The following is a 15,613-nucleotide window of genomic DNA, read 5'->3' on the forward strand; positions in this document are numbered from 1 at the left end:
GGATGATCAAAGGAGCATTATTAATGTTTGAGCTTAATGTACTTACCAGGTCCACAGCTACTATCTTTGCTAGTGAAAAGTTCTTCCATGTGACCTGGGAGTCAATAGTAATAGTGACTTTTGTTGAATTTATCAAACAGCTGTGAAATATTACTTTATGAGATATGGGAATAGCCTTTTTCAAAACACTCCCAAGCCGAGGCTGATCTAAAAGTCACAAGGCTTTGTTAAATGGAGTGTCAGGCTTGAGCTGATGCTGTAAACCCCGCAGGGAGCGAAGCACTGATTTACTGATGCTGCTCAGGTTTTGGGTAAGACTTGGCTGCAGTCCATCTGGCTTGCCTTGCTCGTGGAGTGAGTGTACTTTAGAATCCAGCTCATCTGGGAACAGCAAAAACCTCCTTGACCAGCACAAGCGATATGGCAGCTTGCCAGGAGCTCATAATAGATGAGAGCATTCCCTTGTTGGAAGCGAAGCCTGTGATGGTTATTCAAGCAAATGCAATGTGTTTCCTTTAAGTATGCAAATATGGTTATTAGCCCTTGATGGAAAGTGTGGAGTGTTGGTACATTTAGCAACTCATATCATGAGCTTGTGTAAAAGTCACAGAAATCATCATCTGGGATGTTGTTAATTGTTGAAGTATGTCAACAATTCGCCTTCCCTGGGTTTTACTATTAGAATTGCCTGTGTGGGACTGTGCAAACACAGGTGACAGAAAAAGCACCTGGCCATTCAAACCCATATAATACTTTGTCCAAAGTGTTTTAAAAATGAATTTTAACATTCCTTGCTGCTGTTCCTCCTCAGAACTCTTTGGAGAAGTTAATTAAAAGTGCTGCCATCTGTTTATCTTACATTTCATACCAAGGGTAAAAAAAGAATGCCAGTACTTTTGAAGCACTATTGTATAATTTTGTTATTAAAAATTCATGTTAAGAGTACAGTGAGTACTAGTACATTGGTTCCACTTTTGTGAGGTGTTGCAATGTTTTTTCAACAACACTTTAGTCCTTTTATCTTAGAAGAAAACAACTCTGTGTGAAGACCATGGGTAATAATCACTGGGTGGAGATGGCCTTCTCTGACAGAATTATTTTGTTCTAGAAGTAACACCAGGCACAGCAGTACCTGACTTCTTACTGAGCTCCAGTAGCAGCTGCATTGGCAGCTTCAAAGGTAAAGTCAGCCTTGTCTCAAGTGATGCTGACAGATTCTCTGGACTCTTTTTTATTCTTTTGGATGTGGATTTCTGGGTTTTGTCTTTGAATTAGTGAAGTTCATCCAAAGTTCTATCCCCTTCCTGTAAAAACTTGCCCAAAAGAGGAGGTGTAGAGGTCAAAACAGCTGAAAAGCTGTTTTTCTGGAAAAAACCTCCATATTATGGTTCATATTTCATTTTGTTTTTAAAGTAGTCTGTGGAAGAAGAAACAGCTTACCTGTTTCATACAACTTTTTTTTCCTCTCTTTAATTTCCTCTCTGTTCCCTTTTTTTTTTTCTCTTTTTAATTTCCCTCCCACCCTCTTTTTTTTTTTAAAGAAAAAAAGCAGTGTTTTCACAAGACAGGCAATCTTCTTAATGGTAAGTCCTGATAGAAGAACATGTAGGGTAATTCTCTTACTTTCACCAGTTATATTTGTTTTCTCACAATATCAATTCATAGTGTAATTGGTTATTTCTGCAGTGTAAAATTCATGCAATTAAGATGATTTTGCTCTCTGTGCTATATTACCTACTGTATTTCACTTGGACTAATAGAGAAGACACAAATTTCACCCTGCAGGTGAAATTTGTAATATATGGCAGATGCTGATTACTGAGGCTGTAAAAGGGGAGAACTGGATATTTGAGAAGATAAATAAGAGTGGGGGAGGGGACTGAAGGGAAAAGACAGTATTTGCAAAGACCTTGAGGTAAGCTGCTTTCAATGTGCTGTTTAAGCTTTAATGACACTTATAGAGATTCTAGCAACAAAGTAATGGCCAACCAGAGGAATTAAAGGCCTCAGGTGATGATCTGAACAGCAAAAGCTGACAGAGGCCATAAATACTATTAGAGTTTGACACAGGCTCTGCTAGGAGGAAGTTTTTTTTCACAGTGTCTGTGAATGTGTGGTTGTTCAATAAAGTTTGAGGAAAGAGCTGGTGAAAACCTCAGTTACTTTGGGTGAAATCTTCTTATGGTTTCCCCAGGTTACAAGTTCTTGTTTCTCTTAGAAGAAAGAGAAAGTTGTTCTTTCTTTTTTGTGTATCCATACTTTTTTCAGTAGCAATTTCTCATCATTGTCTTTAAAAAAAACCCAACATATCCAACTCTCTCTGAGCTTTAGTTCCAAGTTGTCCAAGTTCTAAGATGGGCATCCCTTGGAAATTGCTCACAGCTCTTCTTTTCTGAAAAAGGCCTCTATTTAATTTGTAGGATATTAACAGTTTCTAGACATGCACTGATCAAATGTCTAAAATTCTTATTTATAATTACAGTAGCTGTTTTACAGCTCAGTGGCAACAAAATCAGAGCACAGGAAAGACTCCTCTGTGCTGGCTCTCTAAATAGCATGAGCTTTGGAGTGCAGGCTAAAGCAAACTCTTTTGAAATTTTTCTTTTCACCTCTTCATTCAGGTTGTAGGGTTGCCTCATTCTTGGTCATAGAGCTTCCTTGCAGGTTTACAGTCCTGTCTTCATCATGTCTGTGATGATACTCACTTTGAAGCAGCTTTGTGGTATTTTCCCCTTTGCTGTCTGCCTTCTGCGTAGGATGAATCCCAGAGTTTGATGCTAAGGATGCTTGTGGAGGAACACTGATGCAGCCAGATGCCATGTTGCTTTTGTGTTGCTTCCTAGAGTGATTAACTTGTCAGATTGATCTCCTAAAGACCAGAATGAGAGATGATATGTACTTATCTTAATTCAAAGCCAGATGCCCCCTGGAGTTACCTCAGCCTGATAGAAAACCCTGAATAGGACAGCAAGGGGTAACAGTGCTGTGGAAGCACTGGAGTTTCCTTTCAGCAGAGTAAAGGATTGAGACACACATTTGGCCTTTCATTTTTTTTCTTTGACAAAAGTAGAAGGGTGAGAGAAGAAAGTTCCACATTATTCAGTTTAGAAATGTGCCACTCATTTGCATGTCTTTGTATCTATTATTTACTTGCTAGGGTGACTGATAGTCCTGCTCAGATGTATGCATGAGATGACAAGGCACCGACAACAGAACGACGTTGGTAACAACACATGGCTTGTCAGCATATATTGCTAAAATATGCCACATCTAGTGGAACATTAAATATGTAATATGGAATGAACATTAAATATGTATTAGGTTGTAAAAAAAATTAGTGAAGGAGATTACCTGAAAGTTCACTAGATAAATCTTTGTCTTTTCTGAAAACATGAGCTAGTACCTTTAAAAAATATAGTGAGAAAGTACAATGTCTTTATTCTCAGGGGCTAATACAAATGATTCATTATATCTGTTATATTTGAGAGAAAGGAATATTAAAAACTCTTTTCTTAGGATAGACACTGCACTTAATTTAGACAGCAACTCTGTTGTGTTGGATAGGAAAGATTATGCTTTGAAAAGACATGCTGGAATTTGTCTGAGAGGAAAAAAAACCTTTGAGTGTAGGAGTGCTCTTGGTGTCTGGTTGCTCTGACATGAGTGATTCACTTAGAGGAGGTTGCATAAAGGAAGAATCTCTTGCTCCATCTCATTTTGGCCTCAGAGTGAGGCTGAGTTTGACCAGCAAGGTGGAGAAAAATAGCATTGAATGGGAAGGTGTGATCTTCAAAAACTGGATGTGTGAAACTCATGAACATAGAAGATACTAAAGTACAACTACTGGTTGTCAGGTTATGAAGCTCATTTAAGTCACTAAAAAAGGAGGGCAAATCAATATAAAATACCTGGATACTCTTTAAGATAACATTTATGTTTTGCTTTTCAGCTTCTCTTTTGAAAGGATTGAAACATGCAAACATTGTGCTGCTTCATGACATCATTCACACCAAGGAGACCTTGACACTTGTGTTTGAATATGTGGTGAGTAAAGTGACTGTATGTTCTAGATATGGTCCAGAGTGTATTGAATTTTATGGAAGTGCTCTCTTTACCATCAGTGATCTATGAATTAGGCCAAAATAGCCCTTTATTCAGGAGAGTGATGGCTGTAAGAGATTTTGCTTTGTAGTGGAGTAGGCTAAAAGCTGGGTTTCAGATTCAGAGATGGAGTGGCTGCTAGGCTATGAAGGACCTTAGAATGTTGAGTTGACTTTTCAAACATACTCTGCTTCCTAGTTATAATTTGTTTATTGGAGCTTTTTCTTTACTGATGTGATCAGGTAACTTTAAATAGGTGAGAATAATGTAGGGAAAAAACAGGACTGAAATGCTTAACAGGTAGCTCCTTGATGAAAAGCTTATATCAAGTTTAAATTGCCTTTTTTTTTGTGATTGGCTTGTGCAGAGTGTCTTTTTATAAGTGACATCTGTAAAAAAATGTCTGATGCATGCAATTTGGAATTTGGGATTTTTTTAGTTTTTCCATGACTAATGGACTAACCTATTAATTAAAACATCAATTTACATAGTAGACAGTGTAAGGATCTAATTGTGTCGAAAGTATTACTTTCCAAAGTACTGGCCTTGGCCTCCTAATTAATCTTTTTAGTTTTTCTAAGACAAACATATGGCATTTATGTAGAACTACTTCAGCATTTAGCTGTGGAATTATGCAATGTACTATCATAATTAACCTCCCAGTTTTCACAGATGGGTCCAAGAACATGTAATGTAAAAGGAACAAATGACTTTAGACACCGTTAGATTTTCAGTATCATATCAGTTATTGTATTATAGTCTGTAAGACACTGTTTATAAAGTACAGTGATTGCTAGCATTACTCTAAATACAACTCTGCTTAAGACAGATGAAATTATTTTGTGTGTTTCTTGGGGGCAGGCCTTAATTTTTACATGACCATGCACACAGCATCACAGAACCCTGTCTGGAGAAGCCATTCACCTTGTGTATTTACATAAATGTGCTGCACTCTGAGGGTGAGGGCATTCAGCTGCAGCAGCCTGCTGAGCATTTGATACAGTATGTATTTTTTTACCTCAGATATTGGAACAGTAATAAAAATTTAATTCCTTTTTTTAAAATTCAGTAATTTTCCTGCTCCTGACTTACACACTGAATTAACATAGGAAAAGCCTTGATACTTAATTTCATGTAATGGTCAGTGTACACTTATTTGCATATCTTTACATGAATACATTTTGCAATCCCATTTATCAGCAGCTGTATTTAGCTGTGTTCTTCAGAACTGGTTGAGAAATTAGATGTATAGAATATCTTTCTCCCTAAAATAGGTTTCTCCCTAAAGTAGATTTGCCTATTACACTAATTTCAAATTGATGGATTTTACATTTTGCTTATTACACTGATGCAAGTTTCTGGATTTTATATCCAGTAAGGTTGTTTGGACAGGTTGTTTAAGAAAGGTTGTTTAAGACTCTGGCTCCCAGCCATGTACAGACACAGATTAAGCTTCGTGCAGTGGCACATTCTTCTGGATTCACTAAGCTGTTTTTCAGCAAGGAACCAGTGCTGCTGGAGGTTGCACCTTTTGGTTCCAATGGTGTTTGGTAGCTATTGAGACTGTGTGAGAATCTCATTTAGTAATGGTTTCTAGCAACTGATCCAAGTATATTTTAATGTTTAGGCTGGTAGGCAGTCTCTCAAGATGCTGCTGGGGAAGAAAGAAAGGATACTTTAGTCTCTCCAAACAGCATAAAGACTGCATAATAATGACATTGTAACATGCTCCTGTGCCTTGAGAACAGAATTTCTTTTAAAAAGTCTGTTTTCATTGTTCGGTAATGTAAAGTTATAGTCTGATCAAGCAGTGAATGCTATCTGATAATGCTTGAGAATGGCCACATAACCTGAAATGAATTCTTCTGAGTGTGCATGATACAGGTTTTAATTGCATGATTGCAAGGATCTCATTTGTTCCTTTGGTTATAAATCTTCCATTCAGTGCATGGTGTGAATGTGCAGAGGCAAAAATTACAGTTGCCCATTTAAAAGTACAAATTTTGGCTGATTGAGTATGCAATCTAGCTGTGTAATTGGTGTTACTGAGCTCTGTATCTATAATGTCTGGTTTGTTGTTATTTCAACACCTGTACATGGTTTAGCTCAATCATATGAGTAATTTGCACTGAAAGAAGTCAAAATATTCATGTGATTAAAATTACATGGTGGTGTAGGTTTTTGAATGACTGAATCCTAACCTAAAAGGAATTGAATTTGATTTATTTCATAAAGGGATATCATGGAACTGATACTATTGCCATTGATTACTACTGACCTTTTCAAACATAATAAAAGACATCTGAGTGAGTTGTCTTGACTAAATTAGGAATGAACAGTTAGTGATCCGAGAGTTCTCAGAAAATGGAAACTTTGGGTTGCTAGGCTGGAGATGATTCCTTAGGGAAAATAATACTGGTGAAATGTCTGAGGTTAACAGAGGTGTTTGGTTTCAGCATTGACCCCAAAAGAGTAGAATGAAATTTAATTTCATATAGCAGCACTTTAAATTGCAAAATGCATTATGGTAGTAAGTTAAATGCTGAAAGCAGAATAGCCTCTGAAAGGGAACATGGCAGTCATTAAAATCTCTGGGTCCCTGAAATTAGTTTTCTTTTAAATATGTATGTCTGTCAGGTGAAGACATGACAGAGTTTTTTTAACTTTAACCTTGGTGGTCTGCAAAGCCAAGAAAAGTCAGTCTTTAAAAATTCTGAATTTCTCCCGATCCTCAACTATCAGACATTCTCCATATCAACAGTTTGGTGGTGGATGTGGAGCTGTACATTTATGTGGGAGAAAGGGAGCTTTCTCCTTTTAAATGGAAGAACTTAGTAGAAAATAGTCTAGACTACAGTACCTTGTTACTAAGGCATGTGTTAACTCTTACATCAGCATAATGCAAAGTGTGCTTAGAGCTCAGTTTTATCACTGGATGGCTGAGAGGCATTACTTCCTGGGGAGTTTTGAGAATTAACTGCTTGGAATTTCCTCTACAAAACCTGAATGGCTGATAGTCTTTCATACATAAATGGTAAAGAAAATTATTTCTGTATAGTTAACTGGGATGTGCTAAGCAAGACCTGAAAAAGAGATGTTGACATGCTTTGCATCTGCTGTCTGAGACTGAAGTGACTTCCCAAAGTAAAAGGTCAGTTCAGCTTCACAGTTCAGTGGAGGTGTGTGACTGCTCACAAAGGTTTTGTTCCCTTCCTCACCAGGCTCTGGGTAGGTGTTAGTTCAGGTGATCTTATGGGGATGGTGGCTTTAGTGCCAGTGTCACTGGTATGGCCAGCTTTGCCCAAGGAGGTGGTGGATTTTATAGGTGAGATCTCTGAAGGTGGCTTCACATCTGTTTGCTCTAAAATGATCCTTAGCTGTTGCCGTTTGCTGCTTCACTTGTTTATTTAGAAGGAAGATGACTGAATTTAGAAACCTATAATTGCTAAAAGGTAATCCTAAGCAAAACGTATTTGCTACAGGCTTGGTAGAATGATAATGAGGTTTTTAGTATTATGCATAATTATGTAAGTATATTATTATCAATAAATGAACCAGCAGCTCGTCCTATTCCTAGCATATACAAGTGAGCTTGTATAGCAATACTTTACATCATGCTTTCAATATTTATGAACTAAGTTTGCAACAAGAACACATACTTATAATTGGGAGGATGAGTAATGAGCAATATTATGTCTGCCTCAATAGTGAAAAAGCTCCAGAGTAATCTAATAATGTAATTTAAACCCAAGCATTTTCAATTGCCTTGCCTATTTTAATATTTGTGTATGTTTTTGCTTCTAAAAATTCCTTTCCATTAAAGAAGAACATTTAATTTTCATTGCTTCATTACAGCAGCTAAAATAGGTTGTTACACAAAGAGTTTACTTAATAAAGTTAATTAGTTACATTTCCCTCCCATTTCCTGTAACAAAAGAATAGGTGTGAGTTTCTCATTTTAAAGCTTATTGGAAATTGCCATGTATACTCTTTATCAGAATTAAGAATTACACGGCTAAGATTTTGAATTTGTCTTGGGACAAATTTTTCTTACACAATACTTAGAAAGTGTAATGTAAGAAAATGGGCAAAGTTAATCACCTGCAAGGACCAAAAATTTTTCCATTGAAAAATTTCAATTTCTTATAGCTTTTGATAATTTGGAATGAAGACTACTATTGTTTTTCCATTTTTATTTATTTTATTAGGGAGCAAGTGTTGAAACCAAAGGTATGTGGCATTGATTGTTTGTGAAAGCAAACCAAAAAAGCCACTTTTTTTTTTTTTTTAGTGGATGAGAGAGCAGGGAAAATCAGTAACGTCCCAGAGCTGCTTTGAGCTGTTCTCGCTAGGATCCTTCAGTGATGTGTAATACCTAGGGAGAAACTGGGCACAAGAAGGAAGGAGGAGTCTTCTAACCCTTGACTTAAAGTGAATCTCATTTGGAGCCTGAGTTACATTATTTTGGTGTGAGAATGAAATGATGGGTGATTTTCTTCCCCTTTGAAATCAAGGTGCCTGTCCAGCCATGGTAAGCAAGAACTGAAAGCCAGGGAAGCTCTGCACAAAGCCAGGTGCCTGCAGTCACCCTTGCTTGCTGTGAATGTGCTTGTCCTCCCTGGCAAGGAGCAGCCACTCAGGGCTCCAGCATGGGAGCAGATGAACTTAGTAATTTCTGCTTACCTTGACCAGAGAAGGAGCTGCTCCCCTGTAGTTTAACCCTGCCTCGTGCCCCAGGCTTGCCATAAGTTGCATTGCTTAAATTGCAGTGAAAAAGATGACAGATCAAGGCTGAGGGTAAACAGAGAGAAAGGAAATCCTGTACTATTGAGAAGAGGCAGTAAGGGAATAGTGCTCTTGGGAAAAGCCTTGTTTTTCAAGTTTTAATGAGCAGATCAGAGACAGGTGCTGCTGATGTCCAAGTATAGGCTGGAAATGCAAACAAAACAGGCTTTAGGAGGGAGGGATTGAGGTGGGATTTCAGAAGGAAAGTGTTTAGTGCTTTGCTGAGAGGTAAAGATTCTGCCAGACATGGGAATTGGTAGGAAAGAAGGAATGAAAAATTTATTTAAATTTAAATAAAAATACTCCTGCTAGCTAAGAAGTTTACACATGTCTAGCAAGGACAGATGTTACTCATGCAATATTCTTGAGCACATGGTGTAACTTTTGGGGGTAGTGCTGTGCAGGGCCAGGAGTTGGACTTGATGGTCCTTGTGGGTTTCTTCCAGCTCAGCCTGTTCTGTGATTCTGTGATCCTGTCTTTGCTGGATTTCAACATGTTATGTAGATTTCATACGGAGGGCACATGCTGATGAATAGGTGTATTAATAAAGTTAATCAAGATTTACAATCCAACAGGCTGGAAGGCTGTATGTATCTGAATGATCATTTTTTGTACAATTTATTAACAGTTAGTAAATATTGGTTAGATTTGTGGTGTGCTGTGCACCATTTAATAATTAGCATCTAATATTTATTCTTCTTTTTATTAAGTATTAACACTTGCATTCAATGTAAGTATTAAAAAAACCAACCCAAACACAACAAAATCAGAGCATAAGAAACATCAAGAGTTGAGCTGACAGATGAAATACTGGAAATCCCATGAGATATTCTACTTTCTGACAGGTCCCAATTAGTTTTTTCCTAAATTACAGATAAAAGTGCAAGTGTCATTGCAGTCCCTCAAAAACATATACATGTAGTAAGTTACACATGCATAGGAGACATACCAGTGATGGCACTCTACTTGGTACAGGTAAGGCCACCATCCTAAAGAGTAAATTTGTAAACACAAGAAAGACATGAATCAGCTGGATACCTGAGGGGGAAAAAGACAAGCGTGAGTAAACATCGAAAATAAAGCCTTCTAAGGAAAAGTCAAAGTAAGTAGGGCTCTTAAGAGTTGGGGACAAAAAAAGGATGAGACATTTACAATCTTTAAATATATCATAGAGAAAGTCAGTGACCTATTTCTATGTGAATGGTTAAGAGGATGAAAAAGAAAATCTGAAATTACAGTAAGGAAGAGAAAGATTAAACTCAAGGAATGCCCCTTTCATGCTAACAATAATAAAGCACTTCAGAAGCTACTATAGGGTGAAGGTTTGTCTAATACTTTCAGTTTTCAAAGAACAATTTCAGGCAAATAATCAACAGAATTTTATCATTGATAACAGATAGAGATAAGATTTTTAAAAGTCCTTTCTATATGTATCTTTCTGCATCATAACTTTCATCAGCAAAATAATAATACCTTTAGTCTTTCAATGAAGTTAATATGCTGTGCTTTCCTGTGTCAGGAGCCGAAGAAAAGATATACCAGTTTATTTTACTACTTTAAACAAAGTTTTAAAAATAAAGTCTTCTGGTTTTGTGCTTTTTGTTTGTTAGTGCATGTTGGTATTTTGGTTGGGTTTTTTAGTAATTAATTATCGCTATGTTATAGATTTATAAACAGCTCTATCATCAGTAGTTCTGGTGGCATCCCACATATTCCTTATATGTTTATTTCTGTCATGAACTGGCATTTTCTAGTTCCCTCTGAGGTGAGACCTGACAACATCTCAGCTTGCACTAGAGACTGTCCTTTCTAATTAAACTTTTTTCCTCAGGCTCTCTTTAATAATATGGGTTGCAACTCTTAATTCCTCTTAAAATGTGAAGCTCTTATTTATTCAGTGCAGATTGAAAAAACAAACAAACCACCAGTCCAGAACTTAGTGTTTGGAGAGTGATGATTACCATAATTCTAAATCTTAAAAATAGATTTTTTCCTTCCTGAATGAAGTATGAAGCTTTGTACTAATTTAGTCAGATTGATAAAAAATGTATCTATGCAATCTTTAAAAACAGAAACTTGGGCAAGCAGTTCAGGCAAAATACAAGTAGTAAAATCCTGAAGTCAGAATGAATAAATCAATAATTGCAGATATTTTTTATGTTTATAGTTTTATGATGTAAAAGATAATTAAGAAATATTAAATAGGAAGAACCAAGAACCAAGCTTGAGTAATAAACAGAGCCAGCTCTTGAAAGTTAAAAAGCCCTATTGATTGTTTCTGTTTTACTAGTTTGAATAAGGAGGATCTAATCTGTGGAAGCATAATTTTTCTTTTGTGTGCCTTGCAGTCTGAACTGAGTTTTTCCCTATAAAATTTTTATTAATCTTACAATCATGCATGGACAGTTAGGATTAGGATACATGACAGGAAAAAAAATCACTCAGTCAGGGTGAAGAGAGGTCTATGTAGGGTGTGGAAGTTTCTAAAGGAAGGCTTTACACCGGTCATTTCCTGCCCTGAAGATGGTGTTTGTTTTGTTGTCCAGCACACACCACCATAGAAGGGCTCTTGTGCCAGATGAGATTTTGTGGATACAAGTGAATTATCCATGGCCAGTGCCATGCCAATGTTAATGTGGATACTTGACTAGTGTGGCTGTACATGGATTGTCAGCCTCCCTCCCATGTATGAGTTCTGCTTGCATGGTCCTGCAGAAAGTACTCTCACCAGGAGCCTATGGGTATCTTCCATGCTCTAACCAGAAACTTTCTTGTATCTTCAAATTTTTATCATATTTATTTTTGATTGTTTGTTTGTTATATGTGCATATCGTGGTCAGTGTTGTGGAAGCTCAGTGCCATAACAAATTAGAGAAAATGCACATGCCCATCCTTGTGGGCACATGTGTTAACAGCTTGCAAAAATTGTCCCAACTCTGTTCATTTTGAGGTCTCTAAGTCCATCACAGTTTGCACAAGCTGATGATTTGGTGCTAGATTTTGATCACATTAAACAGGAATTCCTACTTATTTTTGCAATGTCATTCTTTTGTTCAGATAATCTCACTAAATTAAGTGGGTTTTGTCTCCTTAACCTAATTTACTAGGAACACAAAGCTGATAGAATTATTAAGGTGGACAGAGAATAAGGAGGAGGATAAACTGGCATCTTTAGAAAACTGTGTTTTGTTGAAGAGCTTTTAGTTCAGCAATTCTTTCCTTAGTGGTGTGCATTTCACTTGCCTGTAAGGAACCAGATTATTCTCTGTGGAATGAACAAGGGCTTTGTATCCATAAATAAATTTATCTTTTCTAGCAACAGCCAAAAATCAGACAACTGTGTATCCCTTTTCTCTCTGGGATTTTCAGATATGTTTCTATCTGTATTATGTACTCCCCCACCACCTAGTCTTCTTTTCTATATAGTATTGTTCATGTATTTTGAAGTATGCTTATCTTTGTTGACAGTGTGAGAGAAATCCAAGGCACTAAAAACATCTGTTAGCAGAATTGTTTTCATTACGAGTGTCTTGTGGGGCAGTTTTTTCTTCCTTGATTTGCTAATATAGATCTTTCCCCTGCTGCTCAGCCCAGCTGGTGCTGCTGCCTGCTGCTGTTTTGCTGGAAGTTGCTTAGGTATCACCCAGAGATAGCTTGGACGGTATTTTTTGTTAGCATGGGGTAACACTGTGTCACCTCATAAAGGGAAAAGATTGAATTATAGAAAGCCACAGAAATACATGAAAATAAGTCTTTGACACTTTTGAAGATACCAGTGACATGAAATAAGTTTAAACTGTGGCACAGTAATCTGCAGAGTGCTTAGGCTGGAGGATACACGCCATTTAAAAGGAATTAGCTTTTTTTATTCTCCTGTCACTTTAAATATTCCTGGTGCCCATCCTTTTATTGGTAAATTATATTATCGGTTTAAGAATTTGTTGGTGACAAAAAGGGAAGTATTTTAGTCGGGAAAGCTGCTAGGGCATAAATAATGTGTGCTGTTCTTTGAACAGAGAGGAATGGCTCACAAGAGCCTGGCTGCCTCAGTGGAGCAGCACAATCTGTCTGCTGCACGACGGCATCGCCGGCAGCCAAATCCTCCCGGTTTTGTTTTAATGGGAGGGCTCTTACACATTGCTGGTTCTACATGATGGGAATGAGGTTAGAAGTGCTTCCTGTTCCATTCACAAGCCCCGGGCTCTCCGTGCATTTCAGCTTCAAAAATGACAGCTGAAACCAATTAGGCAGAATTATGGGATGCCTAAGTCACATGGAGATTTATCATGACTGAGGAAGAGGAGGGAAAGAGAATGTATTGCATGGGAAGTAGAAGCGACTAATTTACTTAGAAGAGAATGACAGTCACGTTATTATTATGGAGAAGGGTGGGCAAAGTAGAGATCCTTTCATGTCACCAGCCATACCTTGAAAGGAAACGTCCCAGCCTTTGTCTGAACACGTTTGTGTTTGGTAGCAGAGTCTGATTTCTGAGCAGGAATAGCTGAGCAAAACAGTTGATGTCAAAGTGAAGCACAGAGCATATCTCAGGACATTTCTAGTTTGTGGTTTACTCATCTATTCATAATTAGAATTCCTTCAAGAGGAGAAGGGAAGAATCGTCAACATTTGTCTTTTTTTGCATACGTTCTCTTTTCCAGACCTAGGATGTAATGTATATAAACCTTGCTTCAGCTGTATAAACATCAGCCAGAATTCTTTTCCCTTCAGCAGATGCTTATACCCAGTATGCTCACAAACATAAACTCACGTGTCTGCTTATAAACCAGAGTCTTGCTGAAGAAAATGACCTTCATACAATTATACACTGCCCCAAGTCTAAATCAAAACCCCAATTAATTTCTTCATGTGAGTCTGGAAGACAATATTTCATAAGTAAATCATACTTTTTGTGGAGTTGTCAGGGTATGGGGAGAAAATGAGTGGAAAATATTACAGAGAGAGTCTGAGCCAAGTGTGCATTTTCTTTTTTCTTTTTTTTTAATTCTTGTACGACTTTGTTGATTTTTGTTTAGACTATGAGCAGTTATGTTGGAAAAATAACTTAATCTCCCTGTCATGTTCAGGTACCTGTAGGAGTTGTGATACTTCTCTCTATCACTGGGAGGAAAATATTTGCGATTAATTTAAGTTTGGGTCAAAAATGTGCATTGGCTGATGTGCTTCTATATTTAGTTTGGAAACAAGACTAGGTGAACCAGTATTGCTGAGCATGGGTCTTCTATCCCCTATCCTAGGAAGCACTGTGCAGTCTCTGCTCTATTTAGAAATTGCTCCATCTAGCCCAGGAAGGGTCATGGGTCTCTTAATGGAGGCCTTGTTACTGGAGATGTGCACTGAGGAAAGGGTTTGTGCTTTTCTGTGCTGAGAGAAGATAATAAAAAGGCTGGACAGGGCTTTCTCAAGGAGGTGTACCTGTGTGTGCCAGTCAAGGTGCAGCCCTGGAGCAATGATCTTCTGGCACACAGTAGTGAAATACAATTATTTGAAGGAAAAAATGCCAAAGCCTGTCTCAGATTACCTATTTTTACTTTCCGCAAAAATGGCCAAGATATCTTGCCTCTATCTGGAGTACCCTTTTTAATTTTAAGTATTCAAGCTGAACAGTATGGATTTGGAATTTAGGGGATGGATAGCCTTTGTGGTGTGGGTAGCATTGGACTATTATTTTGAAAGTTGCCCCAAATTTGGTCAAGTGATAAGCTTCAGAAAAATTATAAATTGTACTTAAGAGCTATGTCTTTGAAGATTCTTCCTCTCTTCTCAAATACTTTAGTCTCTCACTTCAGATATTGTAGCTATTCATTTCTGACAAAATGAAATTGTTACTGGGGAAGCCACTAGTGGGAGGAGAGATCGAGTCGTTCACTTAAAGCATAAGAGGTTCTGCAGAAAACCACTTGTTTTGTTAGTGAAGTGGGAAAGTGAAGCTCTTGTAATTGGAGGACACCAAGATAAAGATGGCCTGGGCAATCTCCTTTTTTCATCCTTGTGGAAGTGCCTGTTGTGCAGCTCTGCAAAGGATTATGTGGTGAAGGCATGTGGTTGTTGTTGGATTTCTCTCATTTTTTGTGAATGTGGGAACCAGGAAATCTTCTGAGGTTCCTGCTCATTCAAGGTATCATTTCAAGACAAGTTAGGTAATACTGCTGTAGAGAACTGGGTTCCACCTCTGCTGTATTGGGAATTGTCATCGCCAGCTGAAATTGCTGTCATTACAGATTTCTGCTATTCAGTATGAGATTCTCAGTCTCCTTTGCAAAAGCATTACACATTTACAGCTGTAACTGAAGTCAGCGTTGCAGAATATTGGAGATGAGGCTCTCAGCCAGGCATGAGAAGGACACAATGATTGGGTGGATGACTATGCTGAGATTTATTTTTAATATGTATTTAAATATTACCAATGCATTTCATATTCTTTTTCTGGCCAGTGTGCATCAAAGTCAGTAGCAACATGTCAGCTTCCCCATCTCTGTAATGAGAGCATCCAGACAGTTCCCTCTGCAATGTCCACCAGGTGTTCTCAGCTTAGGACAAACCACATTGACCATCAGAGACAGCAAAAAGTAAGGGGGGGTGTGTGGGGGTGAAAGATGCACCTGAAGACCAGAATATCTTTCATTACCACCACAGTCAGTCGGAACAAAATAGTGCCAAATACTCTGAAAAGTCAAAACCAAAGTTCTTTGGACAGAATATCTC

General features: G+C 37.7%; 1 protein-coding gene across 8 annotated transcripts in view; it reads left to right on the plus strand.

The window, feature by feature from the left end:
- CDK14 (cyclin dependent kinase 14) overlaps nucleotides 1–15,613 on the plus strand; it is a 448,028-nt gene that overhangs the window by 129,137 nt on the left and 303,278 nt on the right. For all 8 annotated transcript variants that reach the window (XM_077174724.1, XM_077174723.1, XM_054640757.2 and 5 more), the window contains one exon: nucleotides 3,950–4,044. In XM_077174724.1, coding sequence (XP_077030839.1) covers nucleotides 3,950–4,044 — 95 coding nt within the window. The remainder of the gene's footprint in view (nucleotides 1–3,949; nucleotides 4,045–15,613) is intronic.

Source organism: Agelaius phoeniceus, chromosome 1 (genome assembly GCF_051311805.1).
Source record: "Agelaius phoeniceus isolate bAgePho1 chromosome 1, bAgePho1.hap1, whole genome shotgun sequence".
Classification (NCBI taxonomy): domain Eukaryota; kingdom Metazoa; phylum Chordata; class Aves; order Passeriformes; family Icteridae; genus Agelaius; species Agelaius phoeniceus.